General features: G+C 47.5%; 1 protein-coding gene across 3 annotated transcripts in view; it reads right to left on the bottom strand.

Annotated features, from left to right (window-relative positions):
* sugt1 (SGT1 homolog, MIS12 kinetochore complex assembly cochaperone) overlaps positions 1-18022 on the bottom strand; it is a 65329-nt gene that overhangs the window by 9494 nt on the left and 37813 nt on the right. For all 3 annotated transcript variants that reach the window (XM_084313072.1, XM_084313073.1, XM_084313074.1), the window contains exon 11: positions 4901-4991. In XM_084313072.1, coding sequence (XP_084169198.1) covers positions 4901-4991 — 91 coding nt within the window. The remainder of the gene's footprint in view (positions 1-4900; positions 4992-18022) is intronic.

Raw genomic sequence — 18022 nt, 5'->3', positions numbered from 1 at the left:
GGGAGAGGAGAGAGGGGGGAGAGGAGAGGGGAGAGGAGAGGGGGGTGAGGAGAGAGGGGGGTGAGGAGAGAGGGGGGAGAGGAGAGAGGTGAGGGGAGAGAGGGGGGAGAGGAGAGAGGGGGGAGAGGAGAGGGGAGAGGAGAGGGGGGTGAGGAGAGAGGGGAGAGAGGAGAGAGGGGGGAGAGGAGAGGTGAGGGGAGAGAGGGGTGAGAGGAGAGAGGTGAGGGGAGAGGAGAGGGGGGAGAGGAGAGAGGGGGGAGAGGAGAGAGGTGAGGGGAGAGAGGGGGGAGAGGAGAGAGGGGGGAGAGGAGAGAGGGGGGAGAGGAGAGGGGAGAGGAGAGGGGGGTGAGGAGAGAGGGGGGTGAGGAGAGAGGGGGGAGAGGAGAGAGGGGGGAGAGGAGAGGTGAGGGGAGAGAGGGGTGAGAGGAGAGAGGTGAGGGGAGAGGAGAGGGGGGAGAGGAGAGAGGGGGGAGAGGAGAGAGGTGAGGGGAGAGAGGGGGGAGAGGAGAGGGGAGAGGGAAGAGAGGGGTGAGAGGTGAGGGGAGAGGAGAGGAGAGGGGGGTGAGGAGAGAGGGGGGAGAGGAGAGAGGTGAGGGGAGAGAGGGGGGAGAGGAGAGAGGGGGGAGAGGAGAGGGGAGAGGGAAGAGAGGGGTGAGAGGAGAGAGGGGGGAGAGGAGAGGGGAGAGGAGAGGGGGGTGAGGAGAGAGGGGGGTGAGGAGAGAGGGGGGAGAGGAGAGAGGGGGGAGAGGAGAGGTGAGGGGAGAGAGGGGGGAGAGGAGAGAGGGGGGAGAGGAGAGGGGAGAGGGAAGAGAGGGGTGAGGAGAGGAGAGGAGATAGGGGGGTGAGGAGAGAGGGGGGAGAGGAGAGAGGAGAGAGGTGAGGAGAGAGGTGAGGAGAGAGGAGGGGAGAGAGGGGTGAGGAGAGAGAGAGGGGTGAGGAGAGAGAGGGGGGAGAGGAGAGAGGTGAGGGGAGAGGAGAGAGGGGTGAGGAGAGAGGAGAGAGGGGTGAGGAGAGAGGAGAGAGGGGTGAGGAGAGAGGAGAGAGGGGGAGAGAGAGGGGTGAGGAGAGAGGAGAGAGGGGTGAGGGGTGAGGAGAGAGAGGGGTGAGGAGAGAGGAGAGAGGGGTGAGGGGTGAGGAGAGAGAGGGGTGAGGAGAGAGGAGAGAGGGGAGGGGAGAGAGGGGAGAGGAGAGAGGGGTGAGGAGAGAGGAGAGAGGGGTGAGGGGTGAGGAGAGAGGGGAGAGGAGAGAGGGGTGAGGAGAGAGGGGAGGGGAGAGAGGGGTGAGGAGAGAGGAGAGAGGGGGGAGAGGAGAGAGGAGGGGTGATGGGAGGGGTGAGAGGAGGAGAGAGGGGAGAGGAGAGGGGAGAGGAGAGAGGGGTGAGGGGAGGGGTGAGAGGAGGGGAGAGGAGAGAGGGGTGAGGAGAGAGGGGTGAGGGGTGATGGGAGGGGTGAGGAGAGAGGGGTGAGGAGAGAGGGGCGCACAGATTATTAGGGCTGTCCTCACCTCAACTAAAGACAGTCTTATTCGATTATTAATAGTCATAGAATTTTGTTGCACTGGTCGACTAGTTCATTCAATTTACAAACGTGTAAAATCACTTATCCCCAGGGTATCTGCAGGTTTCAACAAGTTAAATCTAAGACTTTTAATTAAAGACCTTTTTAGCTAAATCTAATACCAATTTCACGAACAAAAAAACTAAAAACACATAGCGACACTGAACTGGCGGCTGCACTTGCGCACCAATTAAAATTCTTGCCAATTCCGCGCATTCTCGCCAGACGCACCAAGCTCCCGGTAGCCCCACAAAAAAATGCCTTGAATGCAAAAACATAATTCTCTTTTTTTTTTATATATTTAATATTATTTCATCTCCCGACCCCCCCAAAATATGTAATACCTGTGAACATTTAATTTAAGACTTTTTAATACATTTTAAGGCCTTGAATTGAGAATTATAAATGTTATACTTCAAGACTTTTTAATGCCACGCAGACACCCTGCCCACATAATTGCCTCGCTGCAAATTAACTAAAATGGTTAGTATTTTTGTTACTGCTGAGAAGTTTGTTTCCTTCCATGTGATGATCTCAAACCCTTTTCTGCATTTTCCTCGAGTCGTATATGATAAAGATCAGTCCCAGAGCACATTACTACCTCTTCTCCCTTCTATACATTGTTACCTCTTCTCAAAGTAAAACATAAAAGATAACTGAACTACAAAGTAGGGCTGGGAGGTACCGTATACAGAATATTAATTTATACCGTCATGGATCCATGCAAAGGTATGGATTGTTACTATAGCGTTGTCCACGATATATACATGATTTTAAGTTAACTTTTTTGTAGCAGCAGTATTAAAAAAAGAGTTAAAGAAAGTAGCTAACTGTGAATGAAACGCCACGATTTGTATTGGAAAACATACAAAATGCAGCCAAATCCCGCTATACAGTCAATATTGTGTGGTGACATGATCGCCCTGCCAGGTTTTAGCCAAGTAAGACCCTAACAACTGCTCACGAGTCACTACTGAACTAACCAGGCTATTTCACTGAACACAAGTAAGACTAGGAGTGGGGGGAAAAATCGATACGATACTGTATCAATACAGGGACGCCAAGTATCGATATTTAATTATTCATACATTTTTTTTTTTTGTATAAGGAAGTTGCATTGTTAATTTCAATACATGTAATAGTACAGTAGTCCACACACGCATGTGCATTCAGTTAAGTTGGAATATGACTGTAATACAAACAGTTCAGTTTGTCAGGTACATGCAACACAGATTACAGTGTTTACATCTGTTTGCTTGAGAAAATACCATGTTCTGCAATAAAAATTATTGAAGTGAGATGAAGAGACTGAACTTTATTTTATTAGATAAAACATGTTGACAGTTTTACTTTGCAGTTAAAAAAAAATTGATAAAAAAAAATATATATATATATATATTGCAATATTCGCGATATATCGAGTATCGCGATACTATTGTATCGCGATACTATTGTATCGCGGCTCAAGTATCGCAATAGTATCGTATCGCGAGGTCTCTGGCGATTCCCACCCCTAAGACCCTAACAACTGCTCGCTACTGAACTAACCAGGCTAATCCACTGAACACAAGTAAGACCCTAACAACTGCTCACTACTGAACTAACCAGGCTAATTCACTGAACACAAGTAAGACCCTAACAACTGCTCACTACTGAACTAACCAGGCTAATCCACTGAACACAAGTAAGACCCTAACAACTGCTCACTACTGAACTAACCAGGCTAATCCACTGAACACAAGTAAGACCCTAACAACTGCTCACTACTGAACTAACCAGGCTAATTCACTGAACACAAGTAAGACCATAACAACTGCTCACTACTGAACTAACCAGGCTAATTCACCGAACACAAGTAAGACCCTAACAACTGCTCACTACTGAACTAACCAGGCTAATTCACCGAACACATGAGCAACACAACACCACTAGCTGCACTATGATTAAAGAAAGTTGCTCCACAGAACTTGTTTATTGCGTGCGTGTGTATGTGTTGTGTGTGTGTGTGTTAGAGCTGTGTGTGTGTTCGGGACGTTCGAACCTTTGTTTTTAAAACCTCCTAAATAATTTGTCTGGTTCAGTACCGTCGAGTCTTAACTTTAGGCACATTTACGCATAACGTAGCGCATATCGCTGCGGTTAGTTACTGGTCACGGGAGGCTTCAATATCATTTGGATGGTAATCCATTTTGTGAATACATTTGTTGAAACAACATCTTTGTTTTGGCCCGACGGCTCTTGCCATCTTAACGTTAGCTAAAGCTAAAGGGCTGCGCTCTGCATAGCTTAATTAACGTGCTTAACATACCTGTGTAACGTTAAGTAACTTGTGTTCCGCTGGGAAGTTCAGCATCACTGCATACACTTGGTTTAATCCAAACGTCCATTCGGAAACGTTGTAACTAAGACGGGTGAGTGTGAGTCACTCAACTCTTTTTTTTTTTGCACGATTGATTAATTTCCTGATAATGTACGACGGTGACCCCTCCTCATCCCGACTACTAGACTGTTGTTGTCCTGTGTTCACGCGTGACTTTCAAATGATTGTAAACACAACATAGTACTGTTGATATTCTGATATCACATTCCGATATATATTTTTCGTGTAAAATAAATAAAAAAATGTAAACGGAAATTAAAAAATGAATAAAAAAAGCAGAGGTTCGAACCCATTAATTAAGATTCGAACGCCAACGTGACGAACGAAGGTCTGAATGTTCAGGCTCAGCCCTAGTGTGCGTGTGTGTGCACCGTGAACACCGAATCCTATTTTTAAAAGCGAGAGGTCCACGTTCACGCACCGCGGACTAACTTGTTCTCCGTCACGGCCGCTAAAGCAAACAGAGCGTGGTTTTGGTAACGACGGGTAAAAAAAGCGGCACCGTGCCGCCGGAACCAAAACATGCTCAGTGGAACGTACTAAAGCGGAGGAGCCCCTCCAGGTGACAAGACCCCTGAGCGACGCGTGCGCCTGGACCGGCACGTATGGCCTCGGGGAGGGGGAGGGAGAACACTCGCTCTCTCTCCACCGAGCACAAAACTAACAAGCACACAATGTACAGGCTTTCATCCGGGCGCGGACACCATGTCCGTCTCTGCGTAGGTTGAACCGATGGCTCTGGTTGTTCCAACACACCTGGCGCTTTCCCATCTCGTCTTCACAGAAAGCGTGTGTCTGTGTTACCGGCCACACATACGGAGGAGGCAGCCACGCCGCCCACTCGTTCACAGTACAACAAACACAAAGACACGAGGCGTGCAGGAGGCGAAAGAAAGAACGGAGGAGGTGGTGAGAGGAGAGGGGTGAAACCAGAGGTCGTTAGGGAGGTGTTCTTCATACTGACTTGGGGTGAAGTGTTTAATGTTGGCCTCCTGTCCCTCGCCCTCCAGCTTCTCCCACCTAATGGCTTCCGTCTTCTTCATCTTGATCTCCACCTGACGAGAGGAGGAGGAGGAGAAAGAGACGGAGATAACGACATTGAAACATAAAATGCTATACTTTGTTGCGTCAAGACGAAAATAACATTCCTTCCCACCCCATTAGTGCATCACATCATCACATGAAACCCACGTCGTGTGGACATCATCACATCGCTGGGCCAGACAGCCTGCCGCTGTCGCTACACCAGCTAGGCCTGCCTGGGTGTGTGTGTGTGTGTGTGCGAGAGACACATGGGTGTGTGTGAGAGACGTGCGTGTGTGAGAGAGAGAGAGAGAGAGAGAGAGAGAGAGAAAGAGACACGTGTGTGTGTGTGTGTGTGAGGTGTGTGTGTGTGTGTGTGAGATGTGTGTGTGTGTGTAAGACGGAGAGAGATCAGGGATGTGCACAAGCTCCATTCGAAACCTTACTGACAGACACACAGCACTAACGAGATGTCTGTCAGCCAGGGGGGGGCGAGAGAGAGAGAGAGAGAGAGAGAGAGAGAGAGAGAAACAGAGTTGTCCTAACTTCATGCAGCAGCATCGGGGGCCAGATCATTACACCAGGAGCACACCGTGGAGAGAGGAGGTGGAAAAGAGGAGGAGAGAGGACACGGACGGAGACACACACAGTAACATTGAGCTGCATTGACAGCACCCATGCCAGGGAGACACGCGAGCAGCCGTGTTGAGCCCCCCACCCCCCGTCATGGTGCGTGTGTGTAATATATGTAATGCATGTGTGTGTGTCTGTCTGTGTGCGCGTGAGAGAGAGAAAGACAGTGTGTCGGTGCAATTAAAGAACATTTCTGCTCTGTTGGGCGATGAGATGATTCTTTCATGAGGGTGTCAGCAGAGAGAACAAGAGAGAGAGAGAGAGATGGAGAGAGAGAGAGAGGAGAGTGACTGAGATAGGGAAAGAGGGGGAGAGAGAGATATATATAGGGGAGAGAGAGAGAGAGAGAAATACATAAGGGCATAAAGAAGGAGGAGATTGAATAAAATTACCCTACATGATGAGTCTCCTCTCTGGTTATATTGAGGTGTTGAGTTGCTATAAGCATCACAGTAGGGGTGTAAAGGTACACGTATCCGTATCCGTACCGAACGGCTGTGTACCGAACGAATACAACGGTACGTTAACCACTAACGACCGCCCACCGGGGGCTGTTTCTTTCACAATCTAATATAATTTTACAAGTCGATATAGAATATTCGTCGACAGCCCCACAAGTACAATTAGTTACTGCACACTAACTACATCACCCCTGAGTGGAACATGGGAAGCCAAACTTTCCCCCACTGTACAGAAAACCTGTACCGAACCGTGACTTCAAAACCGAGGTACGTACCGTACCATGGTTGTGTACCGTTACACCCCTACATCAGTGATAGATAGCGTCATGATGAGTCTCCTCTCTGGTTATATTGAGGTGATCTATGAATGAATGATTTTATTTCATTTTTTTTACAAGGCATAGAAAACGAAAAAAAATAAATTACCGAAAAGGTGTAGGCTGAAGCCGAGGCTTATAAATTGCCTACCCTTTTTACATTACATTACACTATTTACACAAAGAAATAAAATACAAAAAAGAAGAAATAATTCAGTATTATGTGGGGCGGCGTGGCTCAGGGGTAGAGCGGGGCGTCCAATGATCTAAGGGTTGGTGGTTCGAATCCCGCTCAAGCCCATGTCCATCCCACTGCCGTTGTGTCCTTGGGCATGACACTTAACCTACTTGCCTCGTATGAATGTGTATGCATGTGAATGAATGTTGGTGGTGGTCGGAGGGGCCGTAGGCGATGATTATTCGCCACGCTTCCGTGAGTCTGCCTCAGGGCAGCTCTGGCTGCAATTGTAGCTTACCACCACCGGTATGACTGTGTATGAACGAATAATGGACTCTGTGAAGCGCTCTGAGTCAGAGAAGAGCGCTATATAAAGCCAATCCATTATTATTATTAGTATATCATTTAGCAAAGGTTACAAACGTTTCATAGTTTTAGGTACAAAACATATACGCATTTATTTGTTTTATTTCTTTTTGAAATACTTTCTTTTTTTATATATATATATATGTTTTTCTTTTTCCCCATTGTCACTATTTGAACACAGCTATGTTATAGATGAAATATAACTAGGATAATAATGACTTTTTATATTTGTCCTTGCCTTTGCGATATTGAATACACAAGTGAAGTTCCCCTAAGTCTATATCGGCTCTCTCTAGTCTGGAACAACTCCTGAATGCCACTTGGAAGTGAGTGCTTATGTGCTTTGTACATTATTATTGCAGTGCTAAGATCGACGAGATCTTCCAATTTTAAGGCATTTGATTTAATAAAGAGTGCGTTTGTCGGTTCATAGCAATCTGCTCGATTCACAACTCGTATGGCTTTCTTCTGCATTATGAAAATTTGGTTAGTGTTTGTTTTATATGTGTTCCCCCATACCTCCACACAGTAGGTTATGTATGTGTGTGTACGGATCTGAGCGCGTGTGTGTGTGTGTGTGTGAGTGAGTCTCCTCTCTGGTTATATTATTGAGGTGATGAGCTGCTATATAAGCAGCCGCGTCGGTGCTTTTCACGCGAGAGTCCAGTGTGGCAGCAAGGCATCTTTGTTTGGCGCGTACAAACGTATGTGTGTAGCAATAACTGGTGCCACACTTCTGTGTGTGTGTGTGTGTGTGTGTGTGTGTGTGTGTGTCGCTTGGCCATACAACATTAATCTGCTGCCACATCTGTGTCTACCAGCCTTAAAGGGACATGGCAGGCCAGGCTCTGTGTGTGTAAAAGTGTGTGTGTGTGTTTGTGACGGGCCATGCACAGTGTGTATGCATTTTGAGTGTGCGCGTCTGAGCATGTGTTGAGTGTGTGTACGCATCGGAGCACGTGTGTGTGTGCGTGCGTGCCCGAGTGTGTATGAGTGTGTGTGCATGCGTGTCTGAGAGTGTGTGTGTGTGTGCGTGTCGAAGTGTGTGTGTGTGTGTGTGCGAGCCAGAGTGTGCGTGTGTGTCTGTGAGTGTGTGACAGGCGGGGCAGTGTCTCTTAAAGGGATGTGACAGTAGAGACACATACAAGGCCACCACCCACACAGGACCCCAGGGGCTGCACTACACCACATGTGTGTGTGTGTGTGTGTGTGTACGCATGCACACCACATGCACACCACACAACACTGGTCACAGAGGGAGGGTGGAGTCCCGTGTTGCTCGTGCCCCCCCCCCCCCCCCTCCTCGGTCCTCTCTCTCTCTCTCTCTCCACCCCCCCCTCGGTCCTCTCTCCCTCCGCTCCGTCGCCTCTTCAGATCCCCACGGATCTCACAACAAACTTGGCTAAACAGACGCAGAAATGAAATAAATATAAACAGTGTGGAGAGTTTTGACAAGCATGCAAATTAAAGAGGGGAGACGCCGCCTTATTTACTCTCCAAGAGAAGATGAGCTCTGGACCGAATGAATGAGCGAGTGAATGTGTAGTGTGTGCACGTGCGTGTGTGTACAGTGTGTGTGTGTGTGTGTAGCCGTCTGTTCTGATCAAACACACTGGTGTGTAATTGGCTCCCTGTTGTCGCGGTGACCCTGGCCTGAGGTTAGAATGTCTGCCGAGGACAGGAGGAGGTCACTCTGACGAGAAGGTGCTAGGGACGACACACACACCAACACACACACTGCACTATAGAAATAGTTTGTGTAAATAGCACAAATGTGTTGAAAGATTATAGCATACAGACACTGTGTGTGTGTTTGTGTGTGTGTGTTTGTGTTGGTGTATGTGTTGGTGTGTTGGTGTGTGTGTGTATATTTGTGTGTGTGTGTATGTGTTGGTGTGTGTATATTTGTGTGTGTATGTGTTGGTGTGTGTGTATGTGTTGGTGTGTGTGTATGTGTTGGTGTGTGTGTATATTTGTGTGTGTGTGTGTGTTGGTATGTGTGTGTGTGTGTGTGTGTGTGTGTTGGTGTGTGTGGCTTAGCCTCCCCTGCTAAGTTGTCTTTAAAGGCAGCAGGGAAATTAAGCACAACCCCTGGGAGTAAGAGAGAGACAGAGACATTGTTGAGGAGTGAGGAGAGAGAGTCAGAGAGAGAGACCTTGTTGAGAAGAGAGAGACCTTGTTGAGGAGTGAGGAGAGACAGAGAGACCTTGTTGAGGAGTGAGGAGAGAGAGACAGAGAGACAGACCTTGTTGAGGAGAGACAGAGAGACAGACCTTGTTGAGGAGAGACAGAGAGACAGACCTTGTTGAGGAGTGAGGAGAGAGAGACAGACCTTGTTGAGGAGTGAGGAGAGAGAGACAGACCTTGTTGAGGAGTGAGGAGAGAGAGACAGACCTTGTTGAGGAGTGAGGAGAGAGACCTTGTTGAGAAGTGAAGAGAGAGAGAGACCTTGTTGAGGAGTGAAGAGAGCACCAGAGAGAGAGAGACCATGTTGAGAAGTGAAAAGAGAGCCAGAGAGAAAGAGACCATGTTGAGAAGTGAAGAGAGCGCCAGAGAGAGACCTTGTTGTTGAGGAGTGAGAGACAGAGACAGAGAGAGAGAGAGACCATGTTGAGGAGTGAAGAGAGAGACCTTGTTGAGAAGTGAAGAGAGAGCGCCAGAGAGAGAGACCATGTTGAGAAGTGAAGAGAGAGCGCCAGAGAGAGAGACCTTGTTGTTGAGGAGTGAGAGACAGAGAGAGAGAGAGAGAGAGAGAGAGACCATGTTGAGAAGTGAAGAGAGAGCCAGAGAGAGACCATGTTGAGAAGTGAAGAGAGAGCGCCAGAGAGAGAGACCTTGTTGTTGAGGAGTGAGAGACAGAGAGAGAGAGAGAGAGAGAGAGAGACCATGTTGAGAAGTGAAGAGAGAGCCAGAGAGAGACCATGTTGAGAAGTGAAGAGAGAGCCAGAGAGAGACCATGTTGAGAAGTGAAGAGAGAGCCAGAGAGAGAGACCTTGTTGAGAAGTGAAGAGAGCGCCAGAGAGAGAGACCTTGTTGTTGAGGAGTGAGAGACAGAGAGAGAGAGAGAGACCTTGTTGTTGAGGAGTGAGAGACAGAGAGAGAGAGAGAGAGAGAGACCATGTTGAGAAGTGAAGAGAGAGTGCCAGAGAGAGAGACCTTGTTGTTGAGGAGTGAGAGACAGAGAGAGAGAGCCAGAGAGAGAGACCTTGTTGAGAAGTGAAGAGAGAGTGCCAGAGAGAGAGACCTTGTTGTTGAGGAGTGAGAGACAGAGAGAGAGAGAGAGACCTTGTTGAGAAGTGAAGAGAGAGCCAGAGAGAGAGACCTTGTTGTTGAGGAGTGAGAGACAGAGAGAGAGAGAGAGAGAGAGAGACAGAGACAGAGACAGAGACAGAGAGAGAGAGAGAGACCATGTTGAGGGGAATCAACAACTCTTGGGGCACAAGCATTTTTTAAACACTCATTAGGAATATGTGCCAATCTGGAGAAAGTTGATTTGCTGATGGTGTTGTTGTTGTTCAGCCGCATGTCTCGTCCCAGGTGGGACCCGCCCCCCCCCAGGTGGGACCCGCCCCCCAGGCCGACTGGCAGGCCTTTACTAAAATGAAAATGGCTCCCGATGCAAAATTCTTATTTAAATCAGAGGAGCAGTCAAAGTAAAAAAAAATTAAATAAACAAAGCAAGCTCCGTTTTGTAGTGAATTCAGGAGGTGCAGTTATAATTCACCTGCAGTGATTCGACTGGGCCTTTTACATGGGTCCTGAACCGAGGGATGCAGCAGTCATCGATGCGTGTTGAAAAACGCTGTGGTGTGTGTGCATGCGAGTGAGTGTGTGTGTGTGTGTGTGCGTGTGTGTGTGTGTGTGTGTGTGTGCGTGTGTGTGTGCGTGTGTGGAGGGCCATGCATACCCATGGAGCCGGGGGGACCGAGGAACAGGCAGGGCTTTGTGGGAGAGGAAAGCGAGGGGCCTGAACTCCCCTCCACTGCCCTCCTCTACCCATAACCCCTCTCTCTTTAAGACTCAACTGTGGGAGCTCTGGTGTGTCTGTGTGTGTGTGTGTTATCATTGAGAGGTGTGTGTTATCCTTGAGTGTGTGTGTGTGTGTCTGTGTGTGTGTAGAGGAATAAGGAGGGGGCTAGAGAGAGAGAGAGAGAGAGTATGAAAGAGAAAGCTAGAAAAACAGAAAGGAAGAGAAAGATGAGAGAGAACAAGGAGGAGCAGGAGCGAGTCAGAGAGAGAGAGAGAGAAAGAAATAGAGAAAGAAAGAGAGAGAGCGAGACAAAGAGCGAGAGACAGAGATAGAGAGAAAGAGAGCGAGACAAAGAGAGCGAGACAAAGAGCGAGACAGAGAGCGAGAGAAAGATAGACATAGAGTGAGAAACAGAGAGAGAGAAAGAGAGCGAGACAAAGAGCGAGAGACAGAGAGAGAGAGAGACAGAGAGCGAGAGACCGAGAGCGAGAGACCGAGAGCGAGACAAAGAGCGAGAGACGGAGAGCGAGAGAGAAAGATAGAGACAGAGAGTGAGATACGGAGAGAGAGAGAGAGCCTGTCTGTCTAATTCAGTGCCCCCCCCCCCCTCTGGTCTGTGAGACTGAGCCCTTGTTTAAGCTTCAACACACGTGCCCCTCTGGTATGCAGTGTCCACTGTTGCCATGGCAAAGTGTGTGTGTGCGTGTGGGTATGTGTGAATGACCACTGTTAGTGTGTGTGTGTGTGTGTGCGCGTGTGTGTGGAGGTGGGCATTCCATCTCCGAGATGGAACCAACCTCAGGACTTTTAAATAGAGCGGCTGGCAGTTTTCGGATTCCAAACTGCTGATGTGAACAGAAGCAGAGTCCGTTTCCCCCTCGCTGGCTGCACCTACCAGGTGCAGTGTGGCCTATTTCTGCTAGTTCTACATGGGACTTACAAAGGCAGTGGGGACGCAAACCGAACATTGGTGAAGAGGGGGGGGGGGGGGGCAGAGGTCTTTTATCGCTCCGGGGGGTAAAGACGAGACAAGACCTAATTAAAGTAGTATCGTCAAGGTATGGCTTAGTTTACATTTAGAAGTGATTAAGAAAACTAAAAGAAACAAAACACACCATAGATGCCTGATGTCTGGTACATAGTCTCACTTTAAACACAATGGCCGTCAACAACGAGTTTACTCGTTATTGGCCGCCAATCGAATAGCGCCAACAACTAGTTTAGTCGTTTTTGGGATCGTTATATCATTTATTCGCTAAATCTATTCATAATTCATAGCCTCTGGTATAGTCTTCAGACCCTGTTTGAGCTGGCAGACGGTCAACACCGCCCTCTACTGCCAGGCGGAGCTATTGCATCTCATTGAAAATGGGCTTGTGTCTTTTAGGAGGCGATCTGAGCCGGGCGGGCGGCATTTAAATATTCAGGCGAGCCACTTCTATACAACGATGGCAACGAACAGTAACTCCGCCCGCCCTGCCCGTCATTGTGAAACGGTCGGTAGTGTGGTGCGGACCTCCACGAGCATTATTTGGAATTGCGATAAGATATTTGGATTATCTCTTTTGCATTACATCAGATACAAGGTAAGAACATCATATATGAATTTGATCGTTGATCTGACATTTATTTCTACGGCGATCAAAGCGATCTGTGTGTAGATGTATGTGCTTATTACCGTTGGCTGCCGTGGGGGTGGGGGGCGCCCCGCTACGACGGTAATTTCATGTATGGACGAGGAGACATAATAGTGATAATAGCGTTGATTTCAGGATGATTAGATAATCAGCCGAAAAATTACAACGTGATGACTGGATTACAGTAAAATGCATTTTTCTCGCCTTTTCCTGGAATTACTGAAAAACACCCAAACCATACTCTATTCAAAACGGTATAAAACGGAAATGTACAAATGAAAAAACAATCTGTCTCGGCAATGTTGACTAGAAGCAGCTCACTGAGACCCGACGGCGTTATTAGACCCATAAGATATAATATAAGATATATTTTTAGCACTCGCAAATGCCACAGTCTAAAACTATATCCATTGAATAAAGACCTGGCAATGAATGGGGTATTAGCGCCCCCTGCTGTGGCGGTCAATGTGTTAAGGTCGGAATACGCTTAATGTTTTCCTCTAACTGTATATCACATCAGTGTGATTCGTAGCCTACTCTAGAAAACAGTTCCAAGGTCTCCTTGATATCCCTCCCCTCTGCCCCCCCCACCTACACACTCCTGCACTTCATTGACTCTGCACTGCAGTCCTGTTTACATGCTATTTGCTCAACAGCTCCATTACACGATTCTCCCTCATTCAATGCAAGTCATGATAGTCGTGTGTTCTTTCTATTTCATCCATATCTTTTTATTTCATACGTGGTGAGGTTGAGCTTCATGCTGGCGTTGAGGCTTCCATCAGTTAAACGTGAGCGTAGGTTGGTCTTAATGTTCCTCATATGCGAGAATGACTGCCCACATGCATATGTAGAGCCAAACATGGTCAATACGGCAATACTCACGCTGCATTGTGTGGTATGTCACAGGAAGCTCGTTCCAAGTTTTAAGAATCAGCTGGTCTTCAGGTTGAAGATTTTTTATTTCTGTCCACTTGTGTTCCCTCGCCAGCTCTGCTCGCTATATCTTCAGCTACAGATACTATTAGCTGTATCTTCAAAACTAATTTCCGTTTACTTTAAAATGACAGTATTATTAAGAAATATCACAAGTATTAAAAAAAAAAAAAAAAAAAATTGTTTTACTCAAAAACTTCTGGGAGCCATATGCTGTCACCAGAAGAGCCATATATGGCTCGCGAGCCATAGGTTGCCGACCCCTGCTCTAGCGGTTCAAGAGCGCCATCTGGTGGCCGATCGGCAGAAGCCCCAAACAGGAAGTCATGTGGATGAAGTGCTGATCGTCCATATTACTTCCGGGCACTCTCTATAAGTCCCGGGACTCGATCGCGACACAATACATAGCGATCCGTTGCCAATAACTCGATAAACAACATGATTTGGACGTATATACTATTATACAACCTGGAAATAGATAGCGTATTTCTACATCCCATAATAGGAATATTTCAGTTCCACGCTCATCGTCCAACGGCGCGAGGAAGATACGGTAAGATTCAGCGTTATTTTTGAACGTGTTCGATATAAACTGCTCTGATGATCATATCACCCACACTAGATGAATGATATAACGCTGCCCACGGAATTATAAACGATCCCCCGCCCATCCGGTCATCATCAGATGATACGTAGAAACTTCTAGAAGTAGGTCCAATTGAAATGTTTGATCTCGCACAGATTCCTACCAAACTGTATTTCATCATCAATATAATGCATTTGGGGCTATAAATCACGTTCTGGAGAAAGCTGCAGAAAGAGATGAAAACATACTTATACTTTAGACCATATTTTACTATGAATATGTGAATGAAAAAGTTTAACGTTGCTACACAATGAACAATACATATAGGACCTTGAATGGGCCCTAATAATGGCAATCTAGCAATAGAATTTAAAAAGTTATAGCCCTGCAAAGAAGGGGAACTTCTCCATAGACAAATAGAGATGGCAACGGATGGTATATCATGAATTTAGCCTTAGGCAATCAAAGTGTTAATATTTAGCCTTGTTGCGTTTTTATCTGTATTTATCTGATGCTAATGCTATGTATGTCCCAGAGAAAGAGGCAGAGAAAGAGAAGAGAGAGACAGAGACACAAAGACGGAGAGAGACAGACAGAGACAGAGAGAGAGAGAGAGCGAGAGACAGAGAGAGAGAGCATCAACAACCATAGAATTTGATAGGCGGCTGGGTGGCGTAGCGGAGATTGCGCTCGTGTCACCAATGCAAGAGACTCCGGTCTCGACTCCCCGAGTCAGCATTGCCTGTGGCTTGGGCCAGTCGTCATACTATCTCAATTGGCAGAGGTAGCGGGTGGAAAGTCGATGGGTGGGGATTGGACGTTGTGGACAGCGACTCCTACAGGTCGGTTGGGTGACGCCTGTACAGCAGAGACAGGAAGTAGCGGGGGCAGCGTGAGCCTCCCACGCGTTACTCCTCGCCACTGAGAGTCCGCGCTGTCTGGTGAAAAGATGCGACAGGCTGCCTCCTTGTGTACCGGAGGGGACACGTGATGCAAGGCTTCTATCCTCACTACAGCCGACCAGTGGGAGGCATAGTCTAGCAACGTTCAAGACAGGGGAGGGGAGAATTGAAGGGGAGAATTGGCAATACGAAATTAGGATGAGAGAAAAATAGAAAGAGAAAAAGTGGATTAAAAAAAAATAAAAAAACATCGAATTTGGACGTTGAACGCTTCCTAGGAAGGCGTCATGTCAACATTGACTCCGTTTTGCTTCAGCTCTCTGGCGTTCACAGTTGGCCATCTTAGTCTATGTCATTTGTTAAGTAATTGGTAAAGTATATTATTATATACTTATTGTTATGTGTCTTGTAAGCCCATATGGGCTGGGCATACATCTGTATGTAAGACACGAAAATAAAAAATATCAAATCAAATCAAATCAAAAAATGTACCGTTATGTAGCCCAGCGTTAAAGCCAATGAGAGTGGTCAGAGTCACGCCCAGACATTCACTGAAGAGAGAGACTGACTGGGAGACTGATTTTGTGGAAAGAATTTACGTTTCCTTTTTCCCCCTTCTTTATACCCATATGAGCTTTAATGTAGTATCAATGTTCTCAGAACATGTATCCATATAGTCAGGACATTCCCCCGGGAGGCTCTCAAGTTCACCATCTCTCCCAATTCATCGTCTCTGGAGCAGCTTCAGAGTCAGACTGATGACTCTAGTTTATGGATTTGTTATGAAGAGTTGTTTATGCCTCAGTCCATATTAGTAATAAAAACATATATGAATTCTTTAAGCACATCTAGCCGATTTGGGAGGCACCAACACTGCTACGGGATATCAATACAAACACAGGTTCATACAGGGAACAGGTATCGGGAGAGTTTCCCCAGATAGTCAAATCCAATAACGGCAGCCAACAGTAACATGGCGAGAAATCAAAGCAACGCAAATAGATTTTCTGCATTGTTGGCACCTAGGAGCACGTTAGATCGCTCTAATGGAGAAGCATGGACGCTCTCAATCACTTTTGAAATAGTTCAATCATCAAACTGATGGTCTAAGTCTAGTATGGTTGGATTAATGCAGTGGATTGGATCAGTACTCAGTCCATTTAGCAGCTACAGTACAGTAGGACTTAAGTTTAGGACATAGAACTGGCATCGGTGGTGAATCCCTGTATGCACCCAGAGCACAGCTCGGCTGTTACACCTAGCCCCCAGCTGTTACACCTAGCCCCCAGCTGTTACACCTAGCCCCCAGCTGTTACACCTAGCCCCCAGCGGTTAGACCTAGCCCCCAGCGGTTACACCTAGGCCCCAGCTGTTACACCTAGCCCCCAGCTGTTACACCTAGGCCCCAGCTGTTACACCTAGCCCCCAGCTGTTACACCTAGCCCCCAGCTGTTACACCTAGCCCTCAGCTGTTACACCTCGCCCCCAGCTGTTACACCTAGCCCCCAGCTGTTACACCTCGCCCCCAGCTGTTACACCTAGCCCCCAGCTGTTACACCTAGCCCCCAGCTGTTACACCTAGCCCCCAGCTGTTACACCTAGCCCCCAGCTGTTACACCTAGCCCCCAGCTGTTACACCTAGCCCCCAGCTGTTACACCTAGCCCCCAGCTGTTACACCTAGCCCCCAGCTGTTACACCTAGCCCCAGCTGTTACACCTAGCCCCCAGCTGTTACACCTAGCCCCCAGCTGTTACACCTAGCCCCCAGCTGTTACACCTAGCCCCCAGCTGTTACACCTAGCCCCCAGCTGTTACACCTAGCCCCCAGCTGTTACACCTAGCCCCCAGCTGTTACACCTAGCCCCAGCTGTTACACCTAGCCCCAGCTGTTACACCTAGCCCTGATCACACATATCCGCCAGCTGTTACACCTAGCCCCCAGCTGTTACACCTAGCCCTGATCACACCTAGCCCCAGCTGTTACACCTAGCCCCCAGCTGTTACACCTAGCCCCAGCTGTTACACCTAGCCCTGATCACACATAGCCGCCAGCTGTTACACACTGAATTGTGATCACACCTACTTAATCCCCTTCTCTCATTTCTGCTTTAAGAAAAGAACATACAATTATTTCGGAGGGCTATTTGCTTCGCCCTGCTCCATGCTGATGCTAAATTAATGAGGATGTTTGTTTGTTTGTTTCTCTGATATTTGAACCGTGTCATGTTGTGTGACGCCTGTTCACTTAACTTCAGCAGTGGCTAAATAATACTGCCGTTTGTGTGACGATTACCAGAGAGACACTAGTTTCACTCAAGCAGATACTGCACACAAGTTATAGAGCTCTCTGAATAGCAAATGAAAAAAAATAATTATCCTTTAAGAGGATGAAAAGAATATATATATATATATATTCCCCTTCCGCTCATCCCAAAATCCATTCGTCTCCCCACCGCTCCACGCCTCACTCTCTCAAGCTTCGAGTCCCGAGACCTAAACAGTAGGATTCTATACCCTGAGCCGCAGTCAACATGGGAGCCCACAGTCATTAGCCCCCGTCCTCTGCACACACTAATTAGTGTATAGTCAAAACGAGTGCCCTTCCTACTCATTAGACCCATAATCACCTTAAAAACAGCACTGGGAAACTCTCAGCGGGCACAGCTGCAGTGTGTGTTGTGTGCCCGCGCTGTGAGCGAGGATGCGTATGCACTCGCGGATCTCCCGTTAACTCTAAAGATGAACTCCGCTAAGGTCTCCACAGGGGCTCCTCTACAACAAGGCAGTTTTCATGTCTCTATTCCGCCTACGGTCGGCTTAAAGAGCGTTAAGGAATTACTACGTGGAGCCTACTTTATGCCGTTGCCTTGTGAGAAGGAGATTTAGATGTTAATCATAGTGGAACGACTTAAGCTAGAAGGAAATACAGAATTATAGCATCTGGCCGGACTCAGGGCTCCCCACTCTTTTTGAGGAATCATTTTCCAAGGTTTTTTCTCGACAACCCAGGACATCACTTTATGACCGTTGTATCGATCTGAATATACCCGCATATAATCCTTCTATATACAGGTGCA

The sequence above is a fragment of the Notolepis coatsorum genome (assembly GCF_963971535.1).
Source record: "Notolepis coatsorum genome assembly, chromosome: 4".
Lineage (NCBI taxonomy): Eukaryota > Metazoa > Chordata > Actinopteri > Aulopiformes > Paralepididae > Notolepis > Notolepis coatsorum.
The sequence above is the reverse complement of the archived record's forward strand: the minus strand, read 5'-3'. Positions and strand labels throughout refer to the sequence as shown.